Source organism: Pleuronectes platessa, chromosome 11 (assembly GCF_947347685.1).
Source record: "Pleuronectes platessa chromosome 11, fPlePla1.1, whole genome shotgun sequence".
Classification (NCBI taxonomy): Eukaryota; Metazoa; Chordata; class Actinopteri; order Pleuronectiformes; family Pleuronectidae; genus Pleuronectes; species Pleuronectes platessa.
In genome coordinates this window covers 9306809-9321241 of record NC_070636.1, presented here as the reverse complement: position 1 = coordinate 9321241, position 14433 = coordinate 9306809, and the positions used below count along the sequence as shown (strand labels likewise).

The window sequence follows — 14433 nt, the reverse complement described above, 5'->3', positions numbered from 1 at the left end:
AGTGCAACGCAACAACAGGGTGCATGTTACGTATCCATCTTGGCTTAAAGCTTACTCTGTGAGCATCACACAGCTCCTGCAGGGTCGATGCTCTACAGGATCACCCGTCTATGTGTCAAAGAAACATTCTAAAAGATTGTTTTCGTTTAGAAGCAATGATATTGTTTTATTTCTGCACATTACTGAGATAACATCGATTTATTTCACACATGCACACCTACAGGCGATATCCAATGTCGTCATGTCCACCTTGTGATATAGATGCATCGCCTTGCCCCATGAAGTGCGAGTGTGGCTTTGTGTGTGTAGGAATTAGGTTTCTTTCTTAGTGTTGTTATGACCATGAATTGTCACATTATTCATTGACTAGCAGAAATGTTTATTTTATTTTTACTTGAGTTCCTCATACTGTACATGCACAGTTACACAGACACACTAACACACTGCGTGGATCATTAATTAAAGACAGGCGGCATGCCGAGTGAGGGAGCACTTCCTGGTCTTTCACAGTATCTGAAAACACTGTACTGTAACTAGGCCAACATGGCACACGCATGACAAATTCATAACATCCCCAACCCACCCCCCACCACCGCCCACCTCCTTCCACGGGGGAAATGCACACAGCAAACCATTCATAAATGCTGATGCCAACCTGCAGGGGTATATATGCACTGTACAGGAGTATTGCACAGGCGGTGATACACCAATTTCGGTTTGCAGCCGTTCTGTTGGTCGTGCTGTCGGAAAACATTCGATTTTGTTTCCTTTGTCAGGTTGCGGTTCATATTTTTGTTGCCATTCACTCGTGTCTGGTAGAGTGTTTTGAAATATAACTATTTATATATTCTCAAGCTTTTCCTTCCATTTGAACTACAACATGCCGCATATTAAACTGAGTAAAGCAGAGGTCCAAGCATTAATATTCTGATATAGGGACGTTTAGGCTGAGATCAATGTGAGTTGTCAGTGTTATATCACAATTCACATGACACCAGTTATGTTGAGAATGTACTTAATACAGAGGGGGAACAATTTTGCTTTTTTAATCTGATTTATCTGGTGGCTGATAAAATCCAGAGTTTCACATATCGGTGTTTGCTTTTAATTCATAGAATAAACAATGCTGATGTGCATTTACGTTACATTTTTGAATAGAAATCTTGATGTTTCTTTTTTAGAATTTAAGGACTACATGTTTGGATATGTTTGTGTTTTCCTTGTATTTATAGTTATTTATTGGAAACCTAATGGTTGAAATTTAAAATATCAAATTAATGACAGTGTGTTTGGCCTATATATATCAATATCAGACATTCTTTAAAAAAAAGTTTTACTTTTGAAACGTTATCGACATTGACCCTTCGAAATGATATGGGTCTGTCTCAGACTTTTTCCTTCTGATCGACATCTTGTTTACACTGACTTATTAAAAACAAAAAACGTCTAAATATGACATCATGTTATCTACAAATTCAACTGTTTTGGTGGTTGTCATCCACCCATAAAGAAAAACTAATAGTAAACTATACAGAACTTCACTAACCCATCTGTATTTATCTATGGTGGTCACTTCCATCCTAAAATCACCTACAGTGCAAACAATCTCAAAATCCTTTGCTTGGCCTTCTTTGGTTTTATACCATATAAACATCTCAAGAGTAAATCTTGGATCTTCCCTTGACTCGTCCTGTCAGATTCTCTTGGTTCACTTGTTTTCTCTGTACCACAGTTTGATTGGCACATGTCTCACCAGCCCAAATGAACCAAATCAGCCGGGTCGAGATACCTGAACCGAATCAAACCAGTCAGCTTTGATACACCCAATCTGTATGGTTTCTGACATGGTATAACAGAAATCAATGTAGTTTTCATTGTGTCCAAACATATAAATGTGGGATATGCACAGACTCATCAAAACGCACTTTTTTTGATGAGTGTTCTTATTTTAACAAGATCTCCATTTAGCTGCTGTCATCGCTCCTCTGTGCATCGCACTGACACAAGCAGTATTTATTATGCACACTTACTTTCAAGTATGCTTAATTTTGTGTCCTTCTCACTATGAGAAAAATAGATACTCAAACCTGCTCAGAATAAATATGGAGGGGGGATTCAGCTTGTGAGCAGCTTCTTAGCTTTTACAGAGAGAATGATTAATCATGTTTCTCTGTCAGATTGACAGATTGCGACGGCAGCGGGCGGGTTGTTACACAAGAGAGGAACCGAACAAGGGAAGAAACAATTGTAAGGCCCTTTATTGTTAAAATAGAGTTAGAATACACAAGCAATGGAGGGATGGAACCCCGGAGGAATAGAAACGTGTAATGTTTCATTTATATTTGACAGGAAGGGTGCGAGGGGCACAGGGCAGAGTGGCACGTGGTGCACAACAGGAAAGAATGCCTATTAAAGAGGGAGGTGGAACTTTCAGCAGTAATCAATTTTCAATCAATCAGATTTGATATGTAGAGCCCATATTCACAGGTCACATACTATGACATCCTCGGACCTGAACCCTCTACAAGAGTGAGGAGCAGCTACCCAAAACAAAGAAACTACAGAGAGAGTGACAAGTGAGGGGTCCCTCTGCCTCAATAGCATAGATTTGTTTATTAACTATACATATACATATATTATGGTGATAGGTGCCACAATTGTTCTACTTTAAGTTGTGCCCTCTATTGGAGTCGAATATGTGATCAATTAGAATCACGACGCAAAAGAAAACCATCCACACATCCATCCATCCACCCATCCAGCCTCACATCCAACCATCCACCCATCTGGCTGTATACGTAAGTGCGTGGCATAAAAATATCTAGTATATCTCCTGCTTTACAGTTAAAAAGGGAAGTAAGTGGGAAGAAGATATATATACAGTATATAAATATATATAAAATACAATTTGCTCCTCTCTCCTCAGGTCTATTAAATGGTCTGATAGCCTACGAACATTAAACAGTTGTCAAACTGTATCTCGAGACAATTTCAAATACCCAGCACCAGGCAGAAGTGCAAACACATTAATGTGTGCCTGCAGCCTTGTGTGCGTGTTAACATAAACAGTATAGAACACATGTACACATAAACTGCATGTTTATGTGCAAGTGCTTGTGAATAACGCCTCCTACCTTTCAGTCACATCTCCCAGTGGAGTTATCTCACAGTTGCAGTATGAGTTGCTTTGGTTTAAAGCATCTGTCAAATGCTGTCCGTGCAAATATATGATGATATGCAAGGAATACATATCACTTTAATTTCTGTGTTCCACAGCTAATGAGACAGGGCATTAATGAGAGCAGCAGAGATGTGTGACTACAAACGATGCATGGAAAAGGGGAATGAACTGATAAAGATGAAGCAGATGCTGTGAGATGCTGTTAGTTTAGCACCGACACTCAAACAGACTGCATGGATGCCATAGGAGTGTGCAAGAGTCGACTCTGGGGGGCTCTGCTATATGGTCCCTGAGACCATCGCCTCATAATAAAATCGACACAGGGAAATAAATGAAGAGCTGAAAGGGAACGTGAGAGCATATACAGAGAGTAGATGTGATTAAGAAAGGAGAGGGGCCGGGAGATGTTATACTTCTCCCGGGAGATGACTTTTCAGCCGACACAGGATAAGGAGTGAATATTGCAGCCTCTGGGAGCCGGGAGGGAGAAGAGGGAGAGCTCAAAGAGACGGCAGAGTGAGGGTCTGGCAACCGGGAGTGTGACCCGCAGGGGTTTGATGGACATGGAGGGCAGCGCACACACGTCTCCTCTCAGCCTCTTAGGGTTTTGAAGCGAGAGAATTGACATGAGGTGAATTTGAGGGGGTTGAAATGAGCGCTCTGTTCCCTATAGCTCCCAAGCAACGTCGTGGTGACATTAATAGAGTTTAATGCAACTGGAGCCTTCAAACAACAGCTTTGGTCTTTAGCAAAAAACCAAACCAAAGGAGCTGCATATCAATGAGAAGCTGAAAATATCCAGTGGAGCACATTATGATTTTTTTAGCATCAATGCTGGATATAAGCACACTTTGATTCATTAGCAGTGACTGGATTAGTCCCCGTCGAGCAGGGAGCGTCTCTCTGTGCTCAAACTCCCTTTTGATGATGTTTAAAATATGTTCTTACTTTACAAATCTCTTAAGTTGGAGATTGTTAGAAAAAACAGATGCTGTCCAACATGAACAGGGATTTAGAATTAGAACTATGAAAATGTAGGAAACTAAATCGGAAAAATGAGGGATCGGGTCGAGCTAGACCGAGAGCGACCTGCACAGATTCCTAATTTGTCACAATCCTTATCCCAACTAATGATTATTTAAAAATAGCAGAATAGTTGAAGGGATGAGAATCACGTAGCTATAGAGGCCGAGATGCAAAGCTACTCGTCATCTCTCGGACAGAGGCAAAGGTGTTTCTTCATGTTATTGCCGTGTGTTTTGCACCTCAGAGATCAACGTGGACTGGGGTCTTTCTGCTCGCTCTGTACATTGAGAGTGGGCTATAAGAGGGCCAACCCCCACTCACCCCCCCTCTCTCACACACACGCTGCACCTCACCCTGAACCAAGTCTTACATGAGTGGAGATTCAATTAAGGGCTTCCATCTCCATGCCTGAAATCTCTCCGTGTTGCTCAGTGAATGAGCAGACGTGGAGGGAGCCAGTGGGCAGAGAGGTCAGAGAGGTTGTGATCCTGGAGGTTTTCCCCTTCACACTGTTCCTCCCTCATTAGATTCACTGGCAATTTTCTGGTATGCTTATAATTGTATTTTAACTTGTGATTTTCGTAATAAAAACTTCCTTCAATACTTCCAGAAATACACGTTACTGTATTAAACCAGGGTGGGATTAAGGACGTTGCTTTCATCTGCTGCAGGAAATTTGAAATTGTGTTGATTTATGCAATGTTTCTTTTGATAAGCCTGAAAAAAGGGGAAAACTTACCACTGATGCAATATTTTTATTTTCAATGATGTGTGCTCTGAGCTAAAGAGACTCTGCACACTATATCATTACTGTGCAGCTCTCTCTTCTGCACTTTGATGATTCTGCCTGCGAGCCAGCACTTCACATAAAGTTTAGATGTCTGAACACGCAGGAGAAAATACTCTGGGTTATACGAAACATGAACAGCACCAACAGAAGGAAAGTTGATATTTTTCTAACTTACTGGTTTGGGACTTTGACAGTTTTTTAATTCAGCCAGTTTTTTTTAAATCCAACAGCTGGAGACAGGTCAACAAGCTGAGACTTTTAATTTGTTGTAACTAAGCAGAGAAATTAAGCAAATGAAAAACCATAATTCACTAGAATGGCACTCAGTAGAGTAAATACCTCCACCAAGCTCCCAACAGTCCCCTTATGAAACCACATTTCAATTCACTAAATAAATAGTTCTCCCTTTATAATGCTCGTTATTTCCATCAAGATCTATGAATTATTCTCACAGAAATCGACAAAAATCGTGAAAAAAACAACAACTCTTATTTCATAATTTAAAGAAAGTGATAAAGAAAACTCATGGATCTGTACCAACATTTATGGGGCTCTTTCCTGACCCATAGTTCATCCTCCCACCAAGTTTCGTGGTAAAACATCAAGTAGGATTTGCATAATCCTGCTTACAAACAGACAGGGGTGAAAACCTCCTTGGTGGAGTTAAGTTGAAGGGGGCTTGGAAGACACATATCTCCACCCAGGCCATAACACCCTGTATTGCCATGTTTAAGAAAATGAAAAAAAAGAAAAACTTCCTGGATCCATTTTGAAAGATTAATTGGATCAACCCCCAAATTTCATTTAGATCAGTTTTGTTGGTTTGAAGTAATCCTGCAGACAGACACAGATACAAACAGATGCAAAAGAGGTGGAAGTCAGACAAACAAAGACAGGCTGACTGACTCATGCTCATATAGTGTAATGGGTAACACCATCACAGGTGGACTGAATGTTCCTGATTCGCCCTCAAGCTCTCCAAATGCATTAACTCAATGAATAACCCTGATTGATATATAAGGTGTCCCAGTTCCAGGTTCTGAGTACACTGTCTCACTAGCACGGTTTAGCATTTTGACACAGAATTGCTGATATAAATCACATCTGTATTTTTGTTTCTGCCACGTCCAGCTCATATTTGTGTCCTACATGACGTTCAAATCCCTCTCCGGCGGGTCATCACTGTACCCGACCACCACCTCTGAAGAGGAGAGGTGACATGTGACTCCTCTGGGTGTGTTTTAAATGAAATCGCTCACGATGTAAAATACACGAGGGCGCCCCGCGAATGTGTGTGTGACATTGCGCAGCGAAAAAAATCTCCATCGCTATAGCATAACGTGTTCTTTGGTGTAAACTGTACCATAAAACACATGCTGCACATAATCCAGTGTATGCATATTTAAAATATGTGCTTGTATGAATAATGAACAACTCTCGGGTTTGGTGAAAAAGCACTTTTCTGTACGTATTGAGAAGTGTCTTGAAACAAAGGAAGGGATGGTTGATTAATCAAGTTCAAATATGCCAAAATAAAGTGTATCAGTGTATTTGATTGCCAGTTCTTGACAGGTCTTTCATAATCTGTTGTCTGAGTTTCTTAATTCCTTGTTTTTGGAAGCAAAGTGCAGTCTCTTTAACATGCACAATACTTTGAATTCCCAGCACCGCTTATTCCTCATCTTCTGTCAGAGGACGAAACATGGCACTTGTCATGTTTAGTTTTAGACTTCTGTATTTTGTCCCGTGTGAATGGAATCTGTGCAGCTCGGGGAGTCACAGACCAAAGCAGCGCAGACTCAGGACACTTAGCAGGAATCAAACAATAGAACATTTAGAGCTGCTCTGATGTAACAACACACACAGAAGGAGACTGAGGGGAAAAGAGAGTGTGTGTCTGTGCTTTTGTCCATCTTTCACTTTTCCTCGTCAATAAAAACCCTTGTCCGTGTGATCATCTCACGTCTCATCTGGCAGGAATAAGAACTCGACCTTTGTTTGTGGAGGATTTTTAATGTTTCATGGCCGATGAATTTAGTTTCATCACATATTTAAAGTCATCACGCAACCGCAGCGTATAAGCAGCGGCATTTATTCTGTGAGCAACAATCCCAGATGTGAACATGCATTATTTCCTCCACTTCTCATGGTTTAAATAAATGATTTTATCTCCTATTCTGCTCTTTTGTGCTGCCGGGTTCACCTCTGATAGGGGGAGAAAAAAAAGTGTCTAACATATCAGCGAATAAATTTTCTCCTGAGCTGCAGCATCTTAAATTGGACTGACAGGTTGACCAGGGTGTCCACAGCAGATAAGTTGGGCTACACTTGTTCAATTGAGTTATAAGATTTATTAAAACATTCTGCTTGGCTGCTGAGACGAGGGGAAAATCAATGAGAGAGCGGCTGTAAATCGGAGCAGCAGGAATCAGGCCTGAAACCACAGGTCTCACCACTTCTGTGCGGGTGAACAAGCCTCCTTAAAACCACTGTAAATCTCCCAGGAGATTTAAGGCAGGTCAATGTGCTACAGTAGAAAATAGTACAGGCCAAAGCCATTGTTTTCACTAAGTCACTGGTATTGAATTGAAGGAGCAGCTTCTTTATTTTCCTGCAGGAGAAACGTCTTATAAGACTTTTATCCCATTTTATTTCCCTGATCTGTTGTGCCATGAATCGCATGAGCTGTGGACTAACAGCCCTTTTCAGAAAATGGGTCAGTTTTTAATTCTCAGTCTTCGAAATTGGAGGTGAACGTTTTATACCTTGAAAGTCTGATTTTTGTTTTCTCAAAGTATAAAGCTAAGGCTGAAACTGAATAAAACAGGGGCAAGGTCTTATTATAAAGGACATAAACCAAGAATCTGAAATATTATATATTGTTTATCATTTTGCCCATTAAAATTAGCTGAATTAGAAACATAGTGGTATATTGAATTATCAACAGTGTCATGTTAAAGATGTTGTTGATTATGTGTTTTTCTGAAAGTTAGTTTTTTTACAGGACCCGGGAGAATCACAGTATCACTCTTCAGCCTTTCATAGAGTCCTGTTTATTTATAGCCGCCAATATGAGCCTTTCTCAGACGTTTACTTTAGCTAACATCAGGCAATTTGAAAGATTTTATTTTACGGAAGAAACAATAGATAAATTACGTATGGTCATTTTTTGATACATAATATATAGTTATTGTCATTCCATTTTATTCCCAAAGTTAAATTCCCTTTATAATCTCCTAAATTTGGCAGAAATCCAACAATTTAATGTGACGCATTGCACGTGTCAATGATGAAGCAACATAACAAAGATTGACTGAGGGCAGTAAATATTGTTGGATCAAATCAGCCCTGCTCATTGGTTTTGATGCTTCAGTCCAGTCTGGTGACACCCAAGTGAGGCAGCAGGGTGGTGATTGAGTATTGAAACAGTGAGAAGCGAACAAGCTCATCACGTCACATCTGTAGGTGTGTGTGTGTGTGTGTGTAAAGCACACACACACACACACACACACACACATCTGTTGGCACACGATCCTCTCCTGACACTCTGACACAGACAACATTAAATGATGGCTGAATTCCATTTAGTTTTCTGTGACCTGGTCATTGTGCACACAGACTCACTGCCTCGCTGCTGTGGCTTAATGGAACTGTTGAAAAGAACACCTGTGCTTCTCCTGCCATGACAAGTCAAACCAAATTGTAATGTATTAAAGCCACCATGGGACGCTGCAAGCTGTGAAACCTCCCGACCTGCAGAGAGAGTCCAAAATGGAATTATTGCCTATAAAAAAAGCTTTTCTTTCAAATATAATAAAACTCTGGAGCTTTTCCATTCTGCATTTATAGAAAGTGCAGGTAGTTTTCATATTGAGGCAGAATATGAGAAAGCTCTATAGCAAAAACTCTTTCACTTGGTGCAACCCAGGCCAGGAACTAATATCTCCGTGGCCCCATACAAGATTTGATACGTGGCCCCAAAACCTTCCAAGTGTACCCAAGAAATTTCAAGATAATAAATAGGAAATCTTTAATTATTTCATTCCAGGTTAAAATTATTAGTTAAGTTTTATTAATTGATCTTGTGCCCTCTTGTGTTTTGCGGCCCTAAACAAAGACAGTTAGAGTGTTAATTCAAGCAGCCAGGCCCTGGTCCAACCTGGTCCAACCTGGTCCAACCTGGTCCGCACAAAGGGACGGCCTCCATGTGGCGCCTCAAGTGCATTATGGAAGTAACACATTGCGTGTACATCGATCGTCCGTGTGATGTCAAACTCAAAGTCCATTATTTAAGCAGCAGGGATCTACCTCTGTGCTCAGATTTGAGACTGAACTCATATCGTCCCCGGGAGCAGAAAACCAACACGCTCCGTCCGATTTGGTCTTAACAGCCGTGCTCGAGTGCCTTTGCGGTTAGGTCTATGTTTTGGCTTCTCTTCTCTCCGAAGACATTTATTTGGGTTTTGCTTGTTTGTTCCGAAGCCATTTCGCTGAGCACTTACTGGTGGCGATGTCCCACAGGAGGCAATTACAGTCCATTCTATTTCACAATTACCGTGATCATCTGTGTAGGAGGGAGCAGCAGCTGGGACGAATAAATCAAAGCTGTGCCAGCAGAGCAGGTGGAGTCGTACATGAGAGGACGCGTCACTGTGGCGTCTGTCGGTGTCGGTTTTCACTTGAATATATTTGGTTTGGTCTTTGACCTTTTTACTTTGGCACTTGTCCCATATGCTAACATGGAGGAGGCGGGGTTTATGACCTACACTGCTGCCAGCCTCCAGATTGCCATCCAGATGATTAGGCGTCACCTTTGCGGGGGGGGGGCTGTCATGTCGTCCATCTTTATGTACACTCTATAGGTCATAACACAAAAACATTTACTCCAACTCTGAGTGATATGTAGCCGTACTGGTTCTGATTCTTTGTTCAGATCAGTAGAATGTGCTGCTCGGAAAACTCAAATATTACATCTCCATCTATTATCAATCCTTTTGAGGGTCCTTTTGTGGTGCCTACTTCAAATTTGAAATATATAATTTTTTAACTTAGTTAGTAAAAATCCAAAAGTAAGGTTTATATATTATCTCCGACAACTTGTGAGATTAAACCACTTTGCAAGGGGAATACATTTTCTGTTTGTGTGGAAGCTTAATTCCAACAGACTTATTGAAATGCAGGACCAGACTGTTTGTCTTAAACTGGTCGTTGAACTTATTTAGTTTCCCATTATGTCGTAAAATGGGCCGTTTACAGTTTTCAGGAAACCTCGGCCAGTTGTATAACTTTATCACTGAACTCACTCATCCATGCATTCCAACAAGTATGAGTTTCCTGGCAGTAATGCTTGGGGGGGATGACCTTCGTAGCCCATATACGAAAGTGCTCAGATGCTCTGGGACGCTTCTTGAGGTCTCTATTTCCCTCTGTCGCATTAGCGCTCAACTTCTTGCGGAGCTTAACTCATGTGTATGAGCCACGAGGGAGTTGAGGCAGCATGAGGGAGATGGATGGAGGAGCATGCCAGGAAAAATCATGATATGCTGACATGTAATTGAAACACCAATCCACATGTAAAGACACTTGAGCACCATCTCGGCCAAAAATAGAAAACCCAGGCAATCAAATATTTAGATTCAGGACTACTGGAGTATTTTTGGAACAAACACACACATACACACACACACTCACAGTATCTGCTTCATTTTATATGATACAATAACCCATTTGTGCAAACATCACCCTTTTGGACAATGAGTTACTCATAAATAAAACATGGCTCTAAAGAATGCAGACCGTGTTCAGAGCCTATCCTCAGATTAATGTTAGATTTTGGAGGATGAAGCTTTGAATGCTGCATATTTCATCATTGTTGTGTTTATCCCAGAGTGATGTGGTTTTGAAAGAAAAGAAATTGAAATCAGCTGGAAGTTGATGAGGGAGGTCAGAGGAGCTCCTACAGGTGCAGCGATAAAATGGAGTAAGAGTATCGGAGCATGTTTGTTTCTTATGGGTTTTGGGGTAAATTACCTACAAACCTTTACATAGTTATGTGAATATTTTTGGTGCATTCGCTGGACTTCTGTTGTTTATGACTTGTTAGGGTCATAAGCTTTAGATAAGTGCCTCACAAGTAAAATTATTATTTTTATTGTGGAACAAATGGATGTGGATAGGCGAGAGAAAGCTTGCGTTTAAATATGAGCACTTACTATGTTGCGTACTTGTATATTTTGTCTATATATAGAATAGAGAGAAACTAAATTTCAATCCCATCTATGCCCCTTTACATAAAATGGCAGAATTGACAATATAGTTGACTTTGACTTTGTATCTGTATATTTCATAGACAATATAGAAAGATGGACGACATGGCAGCTCCCCAAAAGTGAAGCCAAGGCATCTTGATTGCCACCTGGTTGCTGGCGGCTTTATAGGTCATAAATTCTTCTCATGTTTGGAATGACACAGACCAAAAAAAAGTCAGAGTAAACAATACTACTCTACTATACACTGGCTCTAAATACCCCAGATGGCAGAGCTTGTATCTGTGGTATTTTAATTTCTGGAGAGTGTGGAGATGCGTCGTCTACTTATATACACTCCATGGTTTACTTCTGTGATCTGTCGTATCTACTGTGTCTTCTACTTGTCCTACTGTTGAATTGTCAACCCAACGAAATAACAGAAACATGAAAATATAAAAACGGATCAAGATTGATCAAGAGGCTGTAAGCAGGAGGAATCCGCGGCTACAGTGAGTGGGGGGCAGGGAGACCCAGGTTGGTGGACTTCATGCACGCCTGTCTGCCTCCATCATGCTCATGTGAACAGCAGGCGCTCCACAGGATGTGTCATGACATTATTCACCACCAGGGGCCAATGAGCGGGGAGCTGCAGAATGCTTTCTAAACAGTGTTTTCCCCTGTGTGAGGGAAGACCGGACGTATGTGTGTCTGCCGCCATCCCTTTGCATTAGCCTGTGTGTACATGAGAGAGAGAGAGGGAGAGGGAGAGAGAGAGGGAGAGAGAGAGAGCGAGAGAGAGAGAGAGAGAGAGAGAGAGAGAGAGAGAGAGAGAGAGAGAGAGAGAGAGAGAGAGAGAGAGAGAGATAGTGGTGGTGTGAGGGAGAGAGAGATAGTGGTGGTGTGAGGGAGAGAGAAGGTGAGCAAATGAGCAAGCAAGAGAGAATTTCTGTGTATGTGAGCTCCCGACATCCCTCTGAGATATTTTTAGCATTGTTTTCCAGCCGTCTTCAGCAGAACACAGTCTGTTTCCCAGTCAGAACATGGTTACACGCCTCTCAGGCACTCTCATGTATTTCTCAATCATACGCCGCTATACAGAGACACAAGGAAAACACACACACAAACACACACACACATACGGAAGCATTCAGTTGCTTCTGCTCTAATGGCTAACCTACACTGTGCTGTTATTGTCCAAAGCAATAAATCATTTTCACTTGCTACGTCTGAAATATTCATTCCAGGTTAATCAAGCACTACTTTTTAAACACACACACACACACACACACACACACACACACACACACACACACACACACACACACAGATGCTCAGGCACACTCAGTGGTGTGTGAGGCAGAGTGGGACCCTGCAAGTCTGGGTAGGAAACCTTGAAACCATTTACTAATGATGTCGTGACGCAGTTACCTCACGTTTCGGTTAGCACTCAAATCGAATATTGCATGACCAGCAGGAGCAAATCTGCTGAACAGGAAAGGCAAGATTTGTATTGACTCAATTCACTGGGACAGTAGAGTGGTTTATTTTTTCAAAGTTTTTGCAAAGTCGTTGAAAATATTTGCACTTTTACATAAATTAAACAACGTAAGCAATCTACAGCCATGCTAGATGCTAACATTCGTACAATGACCATGCTGATGTGCTGATGATGAGCAAATATCTTAGAGTGATTAACTAGTGGAAGCTAAACTATCACCAAAGTCCCGGGAGAGACTTAAATGTGGGTAACAAACTTCCTTGCAGTTCATCAGACAGTTGTTTAGACATTTCATTCAAAACCACAAATGTTAATTTCACTGTGGCACAAGAAGAAAGTCAGGGATCCATTGCCGGTCATCATCTGGGCACCAAAATGTCTGTTCAAATGTCAAGCAGACCAGTAATTGTCAAGATATTTTCCAAACCAAAAGGGTGGACTGACCGACAGACCAAAATTTAAAAGTTTTCTTTTTCAGTGGCCTGTGCTGCTCAAAGAATACTCCTCTGCTGAATCAAAGCTCCCTCCCACAGAGGCCAAAAAGAGAATCTCTAAAATTGTTCTTAATTTATTTATTTAGCTAGCCCCATGATATAAAGCTTCAACATTTTATAATGTTATTTCAATTGTGTCTTTACACTTAAGGGAATGAAATACATATTTTCTATTCTTTATTTTTTGGGGTTATGATGTGATCATTCAAGGCTTTAGTTTTTAGTAAAAACAAAAAAACTCAGGATATTTCCTTTACCCTTATAACATTTTTGAAATAGTTACATCAAATAACAAATGTATAAATTACTAAAAACAAATGACAAAATTACCAGAACACAGACAGCAATTAATCATCTCAAAATATCTGAACCGTCGGAAATAAATCCACACACATGTTGTCTACAGGTGCTCAAATTTACAATATGTCTATCTATCTCTTCTCCCTTCCCTCATAGATCCCGGTTATGACCGGAGCTTTCATGGACTCCTCACCCAATGATGACTACAGCGGGGAACACTCTCTCTTCAACTCCTCGGCCAGCGTCCATGCCGCTGCCTTGGCTGGCTCCGTACAAGGTCAGCAGGATGAGTCCCAGTCCATGTCCAGTGACGCCATCTGGCTCTGGATCGCCATTATCGCCACTATTGGAAACATAGTGGTGGTGGGCGTTGTCTACGCCTTCACTTTCTGATGAGCGTATGCTCATAAAGACAAACGTGTACATGTCCTGGTTCTCCTGGATCTCTGGGCCCCTGAGTGAGGCCTTGCTTTGCAGACACACGTTCACTCTCTCTCTATCTATCTGTGTCTCTCTCTGTCTTTCTATCTGTCTCTCTCTCTTGGCTTTCGGATCAGTTCGGGGCCCTGGGGCTTTGGAGGTCGTGATACTAGACAATGAAATATAGACTCTATAAACACTATATTTCTTCATCAGATGGGAGGACTGGTACTTGGCTACGTTTGCTGTCAACATTTGGAAGTTGGAGAAGAAGCTTTTTGCATACGACAGCTCTTTAGTTAGAAACAGAAACAACCAACCTGCGCTCTCAACCGGGAATCTGAGGAACTGCTTTTTTTTCAGCTTAAGTTTGTTTCCATGTTTCAGACAACAGGCTCACTTGTACTGCAGAGTGATGAACGGGGAGTAAATGGGGCTGAAGATTCAGGTTGATCCGGGGCCATCTTAAACATGCA

The 14433-nt window shown here is 41.3% G+C and overlaps 1 protein-coding gene across 1 annotated transcript in view; it reads left to right on the top strand.

Annotated features, from left to right (window-relative positions):
• The window catches only part of LOC128451077 (uncharacterized protein C14orf132), a 28152-nt gene extending 14222 nt beyond the window's left edge, over nt 1-13930 (top strand). The window contains exon 2 of the mRNA XM_053434842.1: nt 13694-13930. Within this exon, the coding sequence (XP_053290817.1) occupies nt 13694-13930 (237 nt within the window). The remainder of the gene's footprint in view (nt 1-13693) is intronic.
• Nucleotides 13931-14433: the final 503 nt, after the last annotated feature.